This window comes from Onychostruthus taczanowskii, unplaced genomic scaffold (assembly GCF_017590055.1).
Source record: "Onychostruthus taczanowskii isolate IOZ18803 unplaced genomic scaffold, ASM1759005v1 scaffold277, whole genome shotgun sequence".
Classification (NCBI taxonomy): Eukaryota; Metazoa; Chordata; class Aves; order Passeriformes; family Passeridae; genus Onychostruthus; species Onychostruthus taczanowskii.
The window spans coordinates 151,844-165,677 of record NW_024500095.1 but is presented as its reverse complement, the minus strand read 5'-3'; the positions used below and the strand labels follow the sequence as shown (position 1 = coordinate 165,677).

The 13,834-nt window shown below is 68.2% G+C and overlaps 1 protein-coding gene across 1 annotated transcript in view; it reads right to left on the bottom strand.

Moving 5' to 3' along the window:
* Positions 1-1,652: 1,652 nt before the first annotated feature.
* Positions 1,653-13,834, bottom strand: part of LOC121337546 (DNA (cytosine-5)-methyltransferase 3A-like) — a 21,082-nt gene continuing 8,900 nt past the window's right edge. The window contains exons 4-6 of the mRNA XM_041407683.1: positions 9,866-10,187; positions 4,828-4,874; positions 1,653-1,974 (exon numbers count right to left, since the gene is read on the bottom strand). Of these exons, the coding sequence (XP_041263617.1) occupies positions 1,660-1,974; positions 4,828-4,874; positions 9,866-10,187 (684 nt within the window). The 3' untranslated portion in view covers positions 1,653-1,659. The remainder of the gene's footprint in view (positions 1,975-4,827; positions 4,875-9,865; positions 10,188-13,834) is intronic.

Sequence of the window (13,834 nt, the reverse complement as noted above, 5' to 3'; positions counted from 1 at the left end):
GTGTCCCTGTCCCTGCACTGACCCTGAGTGTCCCTGTCCCCAGGTGTCCCTGTCCCTGCACTGGCCCCGGGTGTCTGTGTCACTGCACTGACCCTGGGTGTCCCTGTCCCCAGGTGTCCCTGTCCCTGCACTGGCCCCAGGTGTCCGTGTCACTGCACTGACCCTGGGTGTCCCTGTCCCTGCACTGGCCCCAGGTGTCCGTGTCACTGCACTGACCCTGGCTGTCCCTGTCCCCATGCCAGCTGCACCCCTCAGAGGCTGAGGGGTGAGGAAGAGGAGGCCAGGCTGGAGGGGGCTGGGTTGTCCCCGTGCCCACAGTAGTGGGGCTGGTGACCTCAGCTGAGACAGATGGTGGGGAGTGTCCCCAAAGTGGGACACGGACGGTGGGTGGCACAGCAGCTGTGAATGGTCACTGGGCCACCAGCCAGCTCTGCTCCCTGAAATCACAGCCCAGGAGTGACCAGTGACAGCTCTGGAGGCCCTCGTGGTTTGGGGACCTGCACGTTTTGGGGAGCCCCACGCAGAGGAACCTGCCAGTGCCCAAGGGCTCCTGTCCGGGGACATGGGGCAGGACAGGGGGCTGTGCCCGGGACCCCTCCTGTGCCCTGTGGGACACTGAATGTACCAGCTGTGCCATGTGTCCCGTGGGGACACTGTGGCTGTGTCAGCCATGCCCTGTGCCCTGTGGGACACTGAATGTACCAGCTGTGCCATGTGTCCCATGGGGACACTGTGGCCGTGCCAGCCATGCCCTGTGGGGCACTGTGAATGTACCAGCTGTGTCCCATGGGGACACCGTGGCCGTGCCAGCCATGCCCTGTGCCCCACGGCACGGCCTGGCCATGGCAGCCATGCCCAGTGGCACGCCCTGGCTGTGCCACTGTCCCTGTGGGTGCCAGCAGGAGGGTGCTTGGCAGCAGGGCTACAAATAGCGCCAAGGAGGTGGCACAAGGGGACACACTGCCAGGGAGACCCGCTGGCAGTGGGGACAATGGGGTGAGGGGTGTGACGCAGAGCCCCTGTCCCTGCTGCCCACTGTGGCTGCCAGGCTCCTGCCACGAGCCCGGCTGTGCCACGGGCCGGTTCCCGGGGGAAACCGGCAGGAACGGGCGGCACATCCCGCGGGAGAACGGGCTGCTGCCCACGGCTGCCCACACCGACCCCGAGAGAGGGCAGCCCCGGGGGCACAGGGGCGAGGAACGGAGCCGGGGGCCACACTCAGGTGCCAGTGGGGCAGCGACACCACCGGCAGCACGGAGCACCCTTTCCAGCAGCCCTGTGTGCCCACCCGAGCCCCCTGTGTGTGCCCACCATCCCCAGTGTGCCCGACCAGTCCTGGCCCATGCTCTGTGCCACCATCCCCTGTGTGCCCGGGCTCTGTGCCACCATCCCCAGTGTGCCCGACCAGTCCCGGCCCATGCTCTGTGCCACCATCCCCAGTGTGCCCAGCCAGCCCCAGCCTGGGCTCTGTGCCACCATCCCCTCTGTGCCTGGCCAGCCCCGGCCCACGCTCTGTGCCACCATCCCCTGTGTGCCCAGCCAGCCCCAGCCCGGGCTCTGTGCCACCATCCCCAGTGTGCCCGGGCTCTGTGCCACCATCTCCCCTGTGCCCACCCAAGCCCTGTGTGCACTGACCATCCCCAGTGTGCCCGGCCAGCCCTAGCCCGGGCTCTGTGCCACCATCTCCCCTGTGCCCACCCAAGCCCTGTGTGCACTGACCATCCCCTGTGTGCCCGGCCAGCCCCAGCCCGGGCTCCGTGCCACCGACGCGTGGGACCCTCGTGGCTCAGTGGCCCCGCGGTGCCACCCCCTGGTGCCAGCCCTCACCTCCCGCTTCCAGCGTGCCAGCCACTCGTCGCGCTTCCTCTTGCTGATGTAGTAGGGGTCCCCGGCCTGGAAGGTGTGCCGCTGCATCGGCCGCTGCCGCAGGCTCGACTCCCAGCCCAGCCCGCCGCGGAGCCGCCCGCGCGAGCCCTGCCGGAGAGAGCCGGGTGAGGGCCAGCCACGGCTTGGGGACGGCACAGGGGACACGGCAGAGCTGCCCGGGGGACACCTTGTGACGGGCAAGGGGGGCACGGCCTGCCTGGGCACATGAACGTGGCCTGGCCCACGTGTGCGCTAGGACCTGGCGTGCAGAGGTGTGACGCTGGGCAGAAGTTCTTCCCTGTGGGGTGGTGATGCCCTGGCACAGGGTGCCCAGAGATGCTGTGGCTGTCCCTGGGGCCCTGGCAGTGCTCCAGGGCACACGGGACATGGCTCAGAGCAGCTCGGTCTAGTGGAAGGTGTCCCTCCGTGGATGAACTCCGAGGTGCCCTCCAGCCCAAACCAGTCTGGGATTCAATGATGCGGATGCCATGGCATCACAGCTGCACTTGGTGGGCACCACCAGTGCCATCCAGGCACAGATCTGCCCCAAAGCAGACCCAACACACTGTGCCCAGAGAACTGAGGGAACTGAGGAGAGGGCTCAGCAGGGCTGGAGGGGGTCACTGACCTGGCACGTCCCAGTGCCACCGGTCCCCAGCACTGCAGCAAGTGCTGCCCGGTGTCTGGCTGTGTGGCATGGGAGCCCAGGACCCCCCAGGACCCCCATCCTGTGGGGATGTGGGCCCTGCAGCTCCCCCATAGCCACCGGTGCCAAGGGAGAGGGGGAGATGGTACCCATGGGCACGAGGAGCACCACACTGCCTGGTGGGCTCTGGGACTGTGCCCATGTCCTGGGGTGGGCTGTGGGGCTGTGCCTATCTCCTGGGGTGGCTGTGGGGCCGTGCCCATGTCCTGGGGCGGGCTGTGGGGCTGTGCCCATCTCCTGGGATGGCTGTGGGGCTATGCCCATCTCCTGGGGTGGGCTGTGCCCATCTCCTGGGGCGGGCTGTGCCCATCTCCTGGGATGGCTGTGGGGCTATGCCCATCTCCTGGGGTGGGCTGTGCCCATCTCCTGGGGCGGGCTGTGCCCATCTCCTGGGATGGCTGTGGGGCTATGCCCATCTCCTGGGGTGGGCTGTGCCCATCTCCTGGGGCGGGCTGTGCCCATCTCCTGGGATGGCTGTGGGGCTATGCCCATCTCCTGGGGTGGGCTGTGCCCATCTCCTGGGGCGGGCTGTGCCCATCTCCTGGGATGGCTGTGGGGCTATGCCCATCTCCTGGGGTGGGCTGTGCCCATCTCCTGGGGCGGGCTGTGCCCATCTCCTGGGATGGCTGTGGGGCTATGCCCATCTCCTGGGGTGGGCTGTGCCCATCTCCTGGGGCGGGCTGTGCCCATCTCCTGGGATGGCTGTGGGGCTATGCCCATCTCCTGGGGTGGGCTGTGCCCATCTCCTGGGGCGGGCTGTGCCCATCTCCTGGGATGGCTGTGGGGCTATGCCCATCTCCTGGGGTGGGCTGTGCCCATCTCCTGGGGCGGGCTGTGCCCATCTCCTGGGATGGCTGTGGGGCTATGCCCATCTCCTGGGGTGGGCTGTGCCCATCTCCTGGGGCGGGCTGTGCCCATCTCCTGGGATGGCTGTGGGGCTATGCCCATCTCCTGGGGTGGGCTGTGCCCATCTCCTGGGGCGGGCTGTGCCCATCTCCTGGGATGGCTGTGGGGCTATGCCCATCTCCTGGGGTGGGCTGTGCCCATCTCCTGGGGCGGGCTGTGCCCATCTCCTGGGATGGCTGTGGGGCTATGCCCATCTCCTGGGGTGGGCTGTGCCCATCTCCTGGGGCGGGCTGTGCCCATCTCCTGGGATGGCTGTGGGGCTATGCCCATCTCCTGGGGTGGGCTGTGCCCATCTCCTGGGGCGGGCTGTGCCCATCTCCTGGGATGGCTGTGGGGCTATGCCCATCTCCTGGGGTGGGCTGTGCCCATCTCCTGGGGCGGGCTGTGCCCATCTCCTGGGATGGCTGTGGGGCTATGCCCATCTCCTGGGGTGGGCTGTGCCCATCTCCTGGGGCGGGCTGTGCCCATCTCCTGGGATGGCTGTGGGGCTATGCCCATCTCCTGGGGTGGGCTGTGCCCATCTCCTGGGGCGGGCTGTGCCCATCTCCTGGGATGGCTGTGGGGCTATGCCCATCTCCTGGGGTGGGCTGTGCCCATCTCCTGGGGCGGGCTGTGCCCATCTCCTGGGATGGCTGTGGGGCTATGCCCATCTCCTGGGGTGGGCTGTGCCCATCTCCTGGGGCGGGCTGTGCCCATCTCCTGGGATGGCTGTGGGGCTATGCCCATCTCCTGGGGTGGGCTGTGCCCATCTCCTGGGGCGGGCTGTGCCCATCTCCTGGGATGGCTGTGGGGCTATGCCCATCTCCTGGGGTGGGCTGTGCCCATCTCCTGGGGCGGGCTGTGCCCATCTCCTGGGATGGCTGTGGGGCTATGCCCATCTCCTGGGGTGGGCTGTGCCCATCTCCTGGGGCGGGCTGTGCCCATCTCCTGGGATGGCTGTGGGGCTATGCCCATCTCCTGGGGTGGGCTGTGCCCATCTCCTGGGGCGGGCTGTGCCCATCTCCTGGGATGGCTGTGGGGCTATGCCCATCTCCTGGGGTGGGCTGTGCCCATCTCCTGGGGCGGGCTGTGCCCATCTCCTGGGATGGCTGTGGGGCTATGCCCATCTCCTGGGGTGGGCTGTGCCCATCTCCTGGGGCGGGCTGTGCCCATCTCCTGGGATGGCTGTGGGGCTATGCCCATCTCCTGGGGTGGGCTGTGCCCATCTCCTGGGGCGGGCTGTGCCCATCTCCTGGGATGGCTGTGGGGCTATGCCCATCTCCTGGGGTGGGCTGTGCCCATCTCCTGGGGCGGGCTGTGCCCATCTCCCGGGCACAGCCGTGCAGGGTGCAGCCCCAGGCCGTACTTGCCTCCATTTTCAGGGTGTCGAAGTTGTTTTCCTCCTTCTCGTCCTTGCCTGCACACGAACAGAGAGCGGCGTCAGCGGGGGGCCATGGGACCCCGCGGGGCGACGGGGCCCACCCGGGACTCCCGGGGGACACGGGGCCCACCCGGGACTCCCGGGGGACACGGGGCCCACCCGGGGCTCCCCGGGGGACACGGGGCCCACCCGGGACTCCCGGGGCCCACCCGGGGCTCACCGGGGGACACGGGGCCCAGCCAAGGCTCCCCGGGACACGGGGCCTGGCAGAGCCCCCAGCGCCGGGCCCGGTGGCGGGGCCGCGGCTCTGCCCCGGCGGGGTTTGGGGGTCCGGGGCAGGGACCCCCCCGGCGGGCAGGGGAAGCGGCGCAGCCCCGCTGCTTCCTGTGCTCTCGGCACATCCGCAGGTCTGCCGAGGCGCTGCCAGGAAAGCGGCTAAAAATAACCCCGAGGGTTTCGGGGGGTGAGAACCGCCGGGGGAGCGGGGGCGGCCGCGGCAGCGGGGCGCTGCTGGCTGGGCGGGGGGCTCCCACCCACTCACCCACTGCTGGCACCCCTTGGCACTCGGCCCTGGCTGCTGGGCACTCATGGCCACGCTGGCACAGAGCCTGGGCTGGCCAGTGTGACACCGGCATGGCACCCTGCAGCTGGCACGGGGGGGATCCAGCCTTCCTGTGGCAGCTGGAGCCCCCCAAAGCAGCAAGGATGGAGGAGGAGAGCAGCCCAGAGCTGTGCTCTGAGCGCTGGGGGACAGCAGGGGACAGGGGCGAACAAGGGGGGGGCATTGCAGGACACTGGGACGGTAGGGGACACGCTGGGACACGGGGGAGCAGAGTGTCTGTGCACTCCAGCTGTGCCCAGGCATCCCATCCTCATCCACAGGGGTCTCAGGGGGGAAACTGAGGCACGGGAGAGGGGCCTGTTCTGAGATGCTGGTCCCTTCTGTCACCGGGACTGGCCACACCGGGGGGCACTGACTGCAGCGGGGATTTCCCGTGGCTCGTCCCAGGCACGGCATCCACGAGCCCCACGCTGGAAGGAGCCGGTGACCCCGGCCCGGAGCGTGGAAATGGCTCCGTGCGGGAGGGAGGGAGGGAGGGAGGGAGGGATGGAGCTCGCTGCCACCGCTGCCCCGGGGCCCTGGCAGCGCCGGGACACCGCAGCCGGCCGTCCCCGCACCGCAGCCGGGTCCGCTGCCCTCGGGCCCCCCCCGCTCCCCGCTCCCCCCGAGCGCGGCTGCGGCGCTCCCGCGGCTGCGCCTCGTGACTGCGGCAGCATCTGCAGCGTGCGGCTCATCCATGCATCCATCCCGCCATCCCTGCCTCTGCCAGCGCCGTCCCTGCCTCTGCCAGCTGCATCCCTGCCTGCTCCAGCTATCCCTGATCCCTGCCTGCCCCAGCCATCCCTGCCTGCTCCAGCTATCCCTGATCCCTGCCTGCCCCGGCCATGCCTGCCTGCCCTGGCCATGCCTGCCTCTTCCAGCTCCATCCCCGCCTGCTCCAGCCATCCCTGCCTGCCCCAGACATCCCTGCCTGCTCCAGCTATCCCTGATCCCTGCCTGCCACAGCCATCCCTGCCTGCTCCAGCCATCCCTGCCTGCCCCAGCCATGCCTGCCTCTTCCAACTCCATCCCAACCTCTTCCAGCTCCCATCCCTGCCTGCCCCAGCCATCCCTGCCTGCTCCAGCCATGCCTGCCTCTGCCAGCTCCAGCCCTGCCTCTGCCAGCTGCATCCCTGCCTCTTCCAGCCATCCCTACCTGCTCCAGCCATCCCTGCCTCTTCCAGCCATCTCTGCCTACTCCAGCCATCCTTGCCTCTTCCAGCTCCATCCCAACCTCTTCCAGCTCCATCCCTGCCTCTCCCAGCTCCACCCCTGCCTGCTCCAGCCATCCCTGCCTGCCCCAGCCATCCCTGCCTCTGCCAGCTGCATCCCTGCCTCTTCCAGCCATCCCTACCTGCTCCAGCCATCCCAGACTGCCCCAGTTATCCTTGCCTCTTCCAGCCATCCCTGCCTGCCCTGGCCATCCCTGCCTGCCGCAGCCATCCCAGACTGCCCCAGTTATCCCTGCCTCTTCCAGCTCCATCCCTGCCTCTTCCAAATCTATCCCTGCCTACCGCAGCCATCCCTGCCTGCCCCGGCCATCCCTGCCTCTTCCAGCTCCATCCCTGCCTGCCCCAGTTATCCCTCCCTGCCTCAGCCATGCCTGCTTCTGCCAGCTCCATCCCTGCCTGCCCCAGCCATCCCAGCCTCTTCCATCTCTATCTCTGTCTCTTCCAGCTCCATCCCAGCTCCGTGTCCCTGTGGACACTCCCTGGCTCGGCACAGGCTCGCCATGGCTGGCCGGTCAGTCTGTGATGATTCCAGTCAGGAAGGCCCAAGTGCCGGAGCTGGGAGTGCTGAGAAGGCTGTCCCGAGCTCCAGAGGGACCCTCTGGTCCTGTCCCCGGGCTCTGCCCCGGGCTCGCCCGCACGGCCCTCCCGGCCCGTGCCGCACCGGGGATCCCCGGGCTCTGCCCCGGGCTCAGCAGCCGCAGCCCCCTCCGCCTCACCCCGGCAGAGACGCTCCAGCCCTGCCGACTGACCCGCTGCCCTGCCTGCCGCAGCCATCCCTGCCTCTGCCAGCTGCATCCCTGGCTGCTCCAGCTATCCCTGCCTGCCTGCCCCAGCCATCCCTGCCTGCCCCAGCCATGCCTGCCTCTTCCAACTCCATCCCAACCTCTTCCAGCTCCCATCCCTGCCTGCCCCAGCCATCCCTGCCTCTGCCAGCTGCATCCCTGCCTCTTCCAGCCATCTCTGCCTACTCCAGCCATCCTTGCCTCTTCCAGCTCCATCCCAACCTCTTCCAGCTCCATCCCTGCCTCTTCCAGCTCCATCCCTGCCTGCTCCAGCCATCCCTGCCTGCCCCAGTTATGCCTGCCTGCCCCAGCCATGCCTCCTTCTGCCAGCTCCATCCCTGCCTCTTCCAAATCTATCCCTGCCTACCGCAGCCATCCCTGCCTGCCCCGGCCATCCCTGCCTCTTCCAGCTCCATCCCTGCCTGCCCCAGTTATCCCTCCCTGCCTCAGCCATGCCTGCTTCTGCCAGCTCCATCCCTGCCTGCCCCAGCCATCCCAGCCTCTTCCATCTCTATCTCTGCCTCTTCCAGCTCCATCCCAGCTCCGTGTCCCTCCGGACTCTCCCTGGCTCGGCACAGGCTCGCCATGGCTGGCCGGTCAGTCTGTGATGATTCCAGTCAGGAAGGCCCAAGTGCCGGAGCTGGGAGTGCTGAGAAGGCTGTCCCGAGCTCCAGAGGGACCCTCTGGGCTCCAGCCTGGGCCACGGCCTCTGGTCCTGTCCCCGGGCTCTGCCCCGGGCTCGCCCGCACGGCCCTCCCGGCCCGTGCCGCACCGGGGATCCCCGGGCTCTGCCCCGGGCTCGCCCGCACGGCCCTCCCGGCCCGTGCCGCACCGGGGATCCCCGGGCTCTGCCCCGGGCTCAGCAGCCGCAGCTCCCTCAGCCTCACCCCGGCAGAGACGCTCCAGCCCTGCAGCATCACAGGCTGCTCGGGGCTGTCCCCAGCCTGTCCCTGTGTCCTGGGGACCCAGCGCTGGTCCCAGCACCACGGGGTGGCTGCACTACCTGAGCACCCCTGACATGGCCCAGAAATGCCCTGGGACCCCCAGGACCCCCTGTGCTGAGCTGTGCCCCAGCTGGGCAGGGGCTGCCCCCTCAGCATGGCGCTGGCCCCTCTGCCCTGCCCGCTTGCCGGGGCCCAGCGCCTCCTGGGCACGGGCACGGCTGCCGTGGGGGCACGGGTGCCAGGGAGGTCTCACAGGTGGACAGGAGTGTGCTGGCACCACGGGGCACCGAGCACAAGGAGCCCAATCCCTGTTCCTGCTGTCAGGAAAGGGGGATGGGATGAGCACAGCCCCCCCCCCCCCCAAATCCTGCATGGCATGGAGGGGCTCAGCCCTTCCTCCTCCTCCTCCTCCTCCTCCTCCTCCTCCTCCTGTGGCAGCACTGCCCAGCCCAGAGCCCTCGTGGAGCAGGATGGTGGGGCTGGGGGTCCCTGGGGGGGCTGAGGGTCCCTGGGAGCTGGGGGTCCCTGAAGGGCTGGGGGTCCCTGAGGGGCCATGGGTCCCTGGGGAGCTGGGGGTCCCTAAAGGGCTGGGGGTCCCTGGTGGGCTGGGGGTCCTTGAAGGGCTGGGGGTCCCTGGGGAGCTGAGGGTCCCTAAAGGGCTGGGGATCTTTGAAGGGCTGGAGGTCCCTGGGGGGGCGAGGATCACTGGGGGGCTGGGTGTCTCCGTGGAGGGCCGAGGGTCCCTGAAGGGCCAGGGATGCCTGAAGGGCTGGGGGTCCCTGGAGGCCAGGGGTCCTTGAAGGGCCAGGAATCCCTGGGGGCCTGGGGGTCCTTGAAGGGCTGGGGGTCCCTGGGGGGCCAAGGATCACTGGGGGGCTGGGTGTCTCCTTGGAGGGCCAGGGATCCCTGAAGGGCTGGGGGTCCCTGGGGCACTGAGGGTCCCTGGGAGCTGGGGGTCCCTGAAGGGCCAGGGATCCCTGAAGGGCTGGGGGTCCCTGGGGTCCCTGAAGGGCTGGGGGTCCTTGAGTAGCTGGGGCTTCCTGGGGGCTGGGGGTCCCTGGGGGCCAGGGGTCCCTGGGTTCCCTGAAGGACTGGGGGTCCCTGGGGGCCAGGGTTCCTTGAATGACTGGGGGTCCCTGGGGGCTGGGGGTCCCTGAAGGACTGGGGGTCCCTGGGGGCCAGGGTTCCTTGAATGACTGGGGGTCCCTGGGGGCTGGGGGTCCCTGAAGGACTGGGGGTCCCTGGGGGCCAGGGTTCCTTGAATGACTGGGGGTCCCTGGGGGCTGGGGGTCCCTGAAGGACTGGGGGTCCCTGGGGGCCAGGGTTCCTTGAATGACTGGGGGTCCCTGGGGGCTGGGGGTCCCTGAAGGACTGGGGGTCCCTGGGGGTCCTGGGGGCCAGGGTTCCCCGGGGGTCTCTGTGGCCGGGCCCTGTAGCGTGGGGGGAGCCCCCAAGGCTGAGCTCTTACTTTTCTCTGTGGCCTCCAGGAGTTTCCTCCTCCCGCGTTTCTTCTGGGGGTCGGAAGGGGCCAGCTCACCCTCGTCGGCCGGCGCGTCCAGCCCCTCCTTGGGGGTGCAGCGGCCGTTCTCCAGCGCCCGGCCCGTCTCTCCGTCCGCCAGGCTCTCCGTCTCGTCCTCCTCGGGCCGGCCGCCCTTGGGGCTGGCCCCGGCCTCCTCCGCGTCCCCCTCCACGTCCCCGTTGGGCAGCGGCTCGGCGGGACTGGCCTCCGGGCAGGGCGGGGGACACTTGGGGACGGCCGCGGTGTCTTTGGGGGTGTCGCTGCTTTCCGCCTGTTGGGAGGAGGGGAAGAGCTGCGCTGGTGCTGCCGGGGGGGATGGCAGCACACCGCGCTGGAAGGTCCCAGTCCCACCTCGTGCGGGCCAGGTGTGACCTGCCCAGGGGACCCTTGGGACCAGGACACGGTGTCACGGCAGCCCCAGGGCCAGGAGACGTGGGTGTGACACCCTCATGGGCAGGACGCGCTGCTGTGTCACCCTGAGCACCAGGACACGCTGCTGTGTCACCCTGAGCACCAGGACAAGTGCTGTGTCACCCTGAGCACCAGGACAAGTGCTGTGACACCCTGAGCACCAGGACACGCTGCTGTGTCACCCTGAGCACCAGGACAAGCTGCTGTGTCACCCTGAGCACCAGGAAAGTCCTGTGACACCCTGAGAGCACCAGGACACGCTGCTGTGTCACCCTGAGCACCAGGACATGCTGCTGTGTCACCCTGAGCACCAGGACGCTCCACCATGGCACTCAGCACCAAACACACAGGTGTGTGTGACACCCTGATGGACCAGGACACGCTGCTGTGTCACCCTGAGCACCAGGACATGCTGCTGTGTCACCCTGAGCACCAGGACAAGTGCTGTGTCACCCTGAGCACCAGGACACGCTGCTGTGACACCCTGAGCACCAGGATGCTCCACCATGGCACTCAGCACCAAACACACAGGTGTGTGTGACACCCTCATGGGCAGGACACGCTGCTGTGACACCCTGAGCACCAGGACAAGTGCTGTGTCACCCTGAGCACCAGGACACGCTGCTGTGTCACCCTGAGCACCAGGTCACCAAACACACAGGTGTGTGTGACACCCTGATGGAACAGGACACATTCCCATGGCCTGCTCAGGGCCAGGACACTGCAGCAACGCCCTCAGACCACCACACAATGTCACCGCACCCCCAGGACGTGGACAGAGAGACAAGATGCCTTTGGGACAATGACAAAATGCTGTGACGTCCTTAGGACCATAACAAAAGGTGACACACCATGAGGATCAGGACGTGGAGCCACGGAATGCTCAGGAGCAGGACACAGGGACATGGCACCACAGGGACCTGGACATGCTGCCATGACACCCCCAGGAGCAGGACATGAGGACGTGGCACCTTCTGGACTGGGATGCCACACCGTGACACCCCCAGGAGCAGGACATGAGGACGTGGCACCTTCTGGACTGGGATGACACCCCCAGGAGCAGGTCACAGGGACATGGAACCTTTTGGACTGGGATGACACCCCCAGGAGCAGGACACAGGGACATGGCACCTTCTGGACTGGGATACCACACCGTGATACCCCTAGGAGCAGGACACAGGGACATGGCACCACAGGAGAACGACACTGGGCCATGACACTTTCAGAGCCAGGTGCCACAACACTCTGGGGACGGGGGCATGGGCCATGGTGCCATCCAGACCAGACCATGCTGGGATGTGCCCCAGGTGTCCAGTGCCCTGTGGGCAGAGGGGACACTGGCACTGCCCATCCTGCCTGGCACACCTGTGCCACCACACTGGCGTGAGGGACAGCAAGGGGACAGCAAGGGGGGCCCTTGGTGTGGCCCATCACCACGGGCACGTGGGACAGGGGAGTGCGTTAGGGACACACTCATGGCACACACATGTGCAGGGGTGTGTGTGACAGGTGTGTGACAGGTGTGTGTGTTACAGGTGTGTACAGGACAGGTGTGTGTGACAGGCACAGCCCAGCCCAGCACTGGCACTGAGCACCCCCAGACAGAGCCTGGAGCTGCTGCCACTCCCTCCTGGTGGCCCTGGTGTCCTCCTGCAGCACAGGAGCGTGCCAGGGTGGCATGGCATGGAGCTGGGGCATGATGGCAGGGTGGCACAGCGTGATGCCAGGGTGGCACTGCCACCCCTGGCCTGTCCCCATGCAGGCAGCGGACCCTTCCTGCCTGTCCCCAGTGAGCTACAGGTGCCACGATGGCTGGTTTGGTGACAGGGCCTGGCATGGGACACGGTGCAGCTGGGGGCCTTGGCGTGTGCTCACGGTGCTGCCACTGCCAGGGGCTGCTGGCACCGAGGCACGAGCTCCAGGGGGATGGCAGGTGACAGGCAGTGCTTCCTCCCTGAAGCACAGGACTGCCTGGCCTGTCCCCCCTGGCCTGTCCCCCATGGCACTGCCAGCCCTGGCCTGTTCCCCCATGGCACTGCCACCCTTGGCCTGTCCCCACCATGGCACTGCCACCCCTGGCCTGTTCCCCCATGGCACTGCCACCCTTGGCCTGTCCCCACCATGGCACTGCCACCCCTGGCCTGTTCCCCCATGGCACTGCCACCCTTGGCCTGTCCCCCCCATGGCACTGCCAGCCCTGGCCTGTCCCCCATGGCACTGCCACCCTTGGCCTGTCCCCCATGGCACTGCCACCCCTGGCCTGTCCCCCCTGGCCTGTCCCCACCATGGCACTGCCAGCCCTGGCCTGTCCCCACCATGGCACTGCCACCCCTGGCCTGTCCCCCAAGGCACTGCCACCCCTGGCCTGTCCCCCATGGCACTGCCAGCCCTGGCCTGTCCCCCATGGCTCTGCTCAGACCCCGGGGAGGGCACGGTGCCCCCGGCAGACAGCGGTGCCATGGGGACGCTGTGCCAGGCCGTGAGCGAGGGCAGGCTTTGGTGTGCCCGGGCAGGGCAGACAGCCACCACGGCATGGGGGACAGCAGGGACACCGCAGCGTGGCCCAGGAGCAGCTGGAACCGCGGCAAGATGGACGCCAGGGAGCAAAGACCCTGCCAGTGCTGCCACGGCAAGCGGGACAGGTGCCAGACCAGGACAGGTGCCAGACCAGGAAAGGTGCCATACCAGGACAGTTCCAGACCAGGATGGGTCCTAAACCAAGACAGGTCCCAATCCAGGACAGGTCCCAGACCAGGATGGGTCCCAATTCAGGACAGGTCCCAGACCAGGACAGTTCCAGACCAGGACAGGTCCTAAACCAGGACAGGTCCCAGTCCAGAACAGGTCCCAGACCAGGATGGGTCCCAATTCAGGACAGGTCCCAGACCAGGACAGTTCCAGACCAGGACAGGTCCTAAACCAGGACAGGTCCCAGACCAGGACAGGCCCCAGATCAGGACAGGCCCCAATCCAGGACAGGTCCTAAACCAGGACAGGTCCCAGACCAGGACAGGTCCCAGACCAGGACAGGTCCCAATCCAGGACAGGTCCCAGACCAGGACAGGTCCCAATCCAGGACAGGTCCCAGACCAGGACAGGTCCCAGACCAGGACTGTCCCCGACCAGGACAGGTCCCAGACCAGGACATTTCCCAATCCAGGACGGGTCCCAGACCAGGACAGGTCCCAGACCAGGACTGTCCCCGACCAGGACAGGTCCCAGACCCGGACACCGCCCCCCCCGTCCCTGAGGAGCCCCGGTGCCGCTCCCCGGTGCAGCTGACGGGGTCCCGGCCCCTGGCCCCGCTCCCGCCTCTGCTGGGGCCGCATCCGTGCCGAGAACAATGCAGGGGCCGTGGGGCTTCCCGGGAGGAAACGGGAAGGCCGGCCTGTGCTCCAGGGCAGGCGTGGGGGCCGCGGGGCTCGGGACACTCGGGGCGGCTGGGGGGTTCGGGGGGCTGTGGGCTCTGGGGGTTCAGGGAGGCTGTGGGATTCGGGGAGGCTGTGG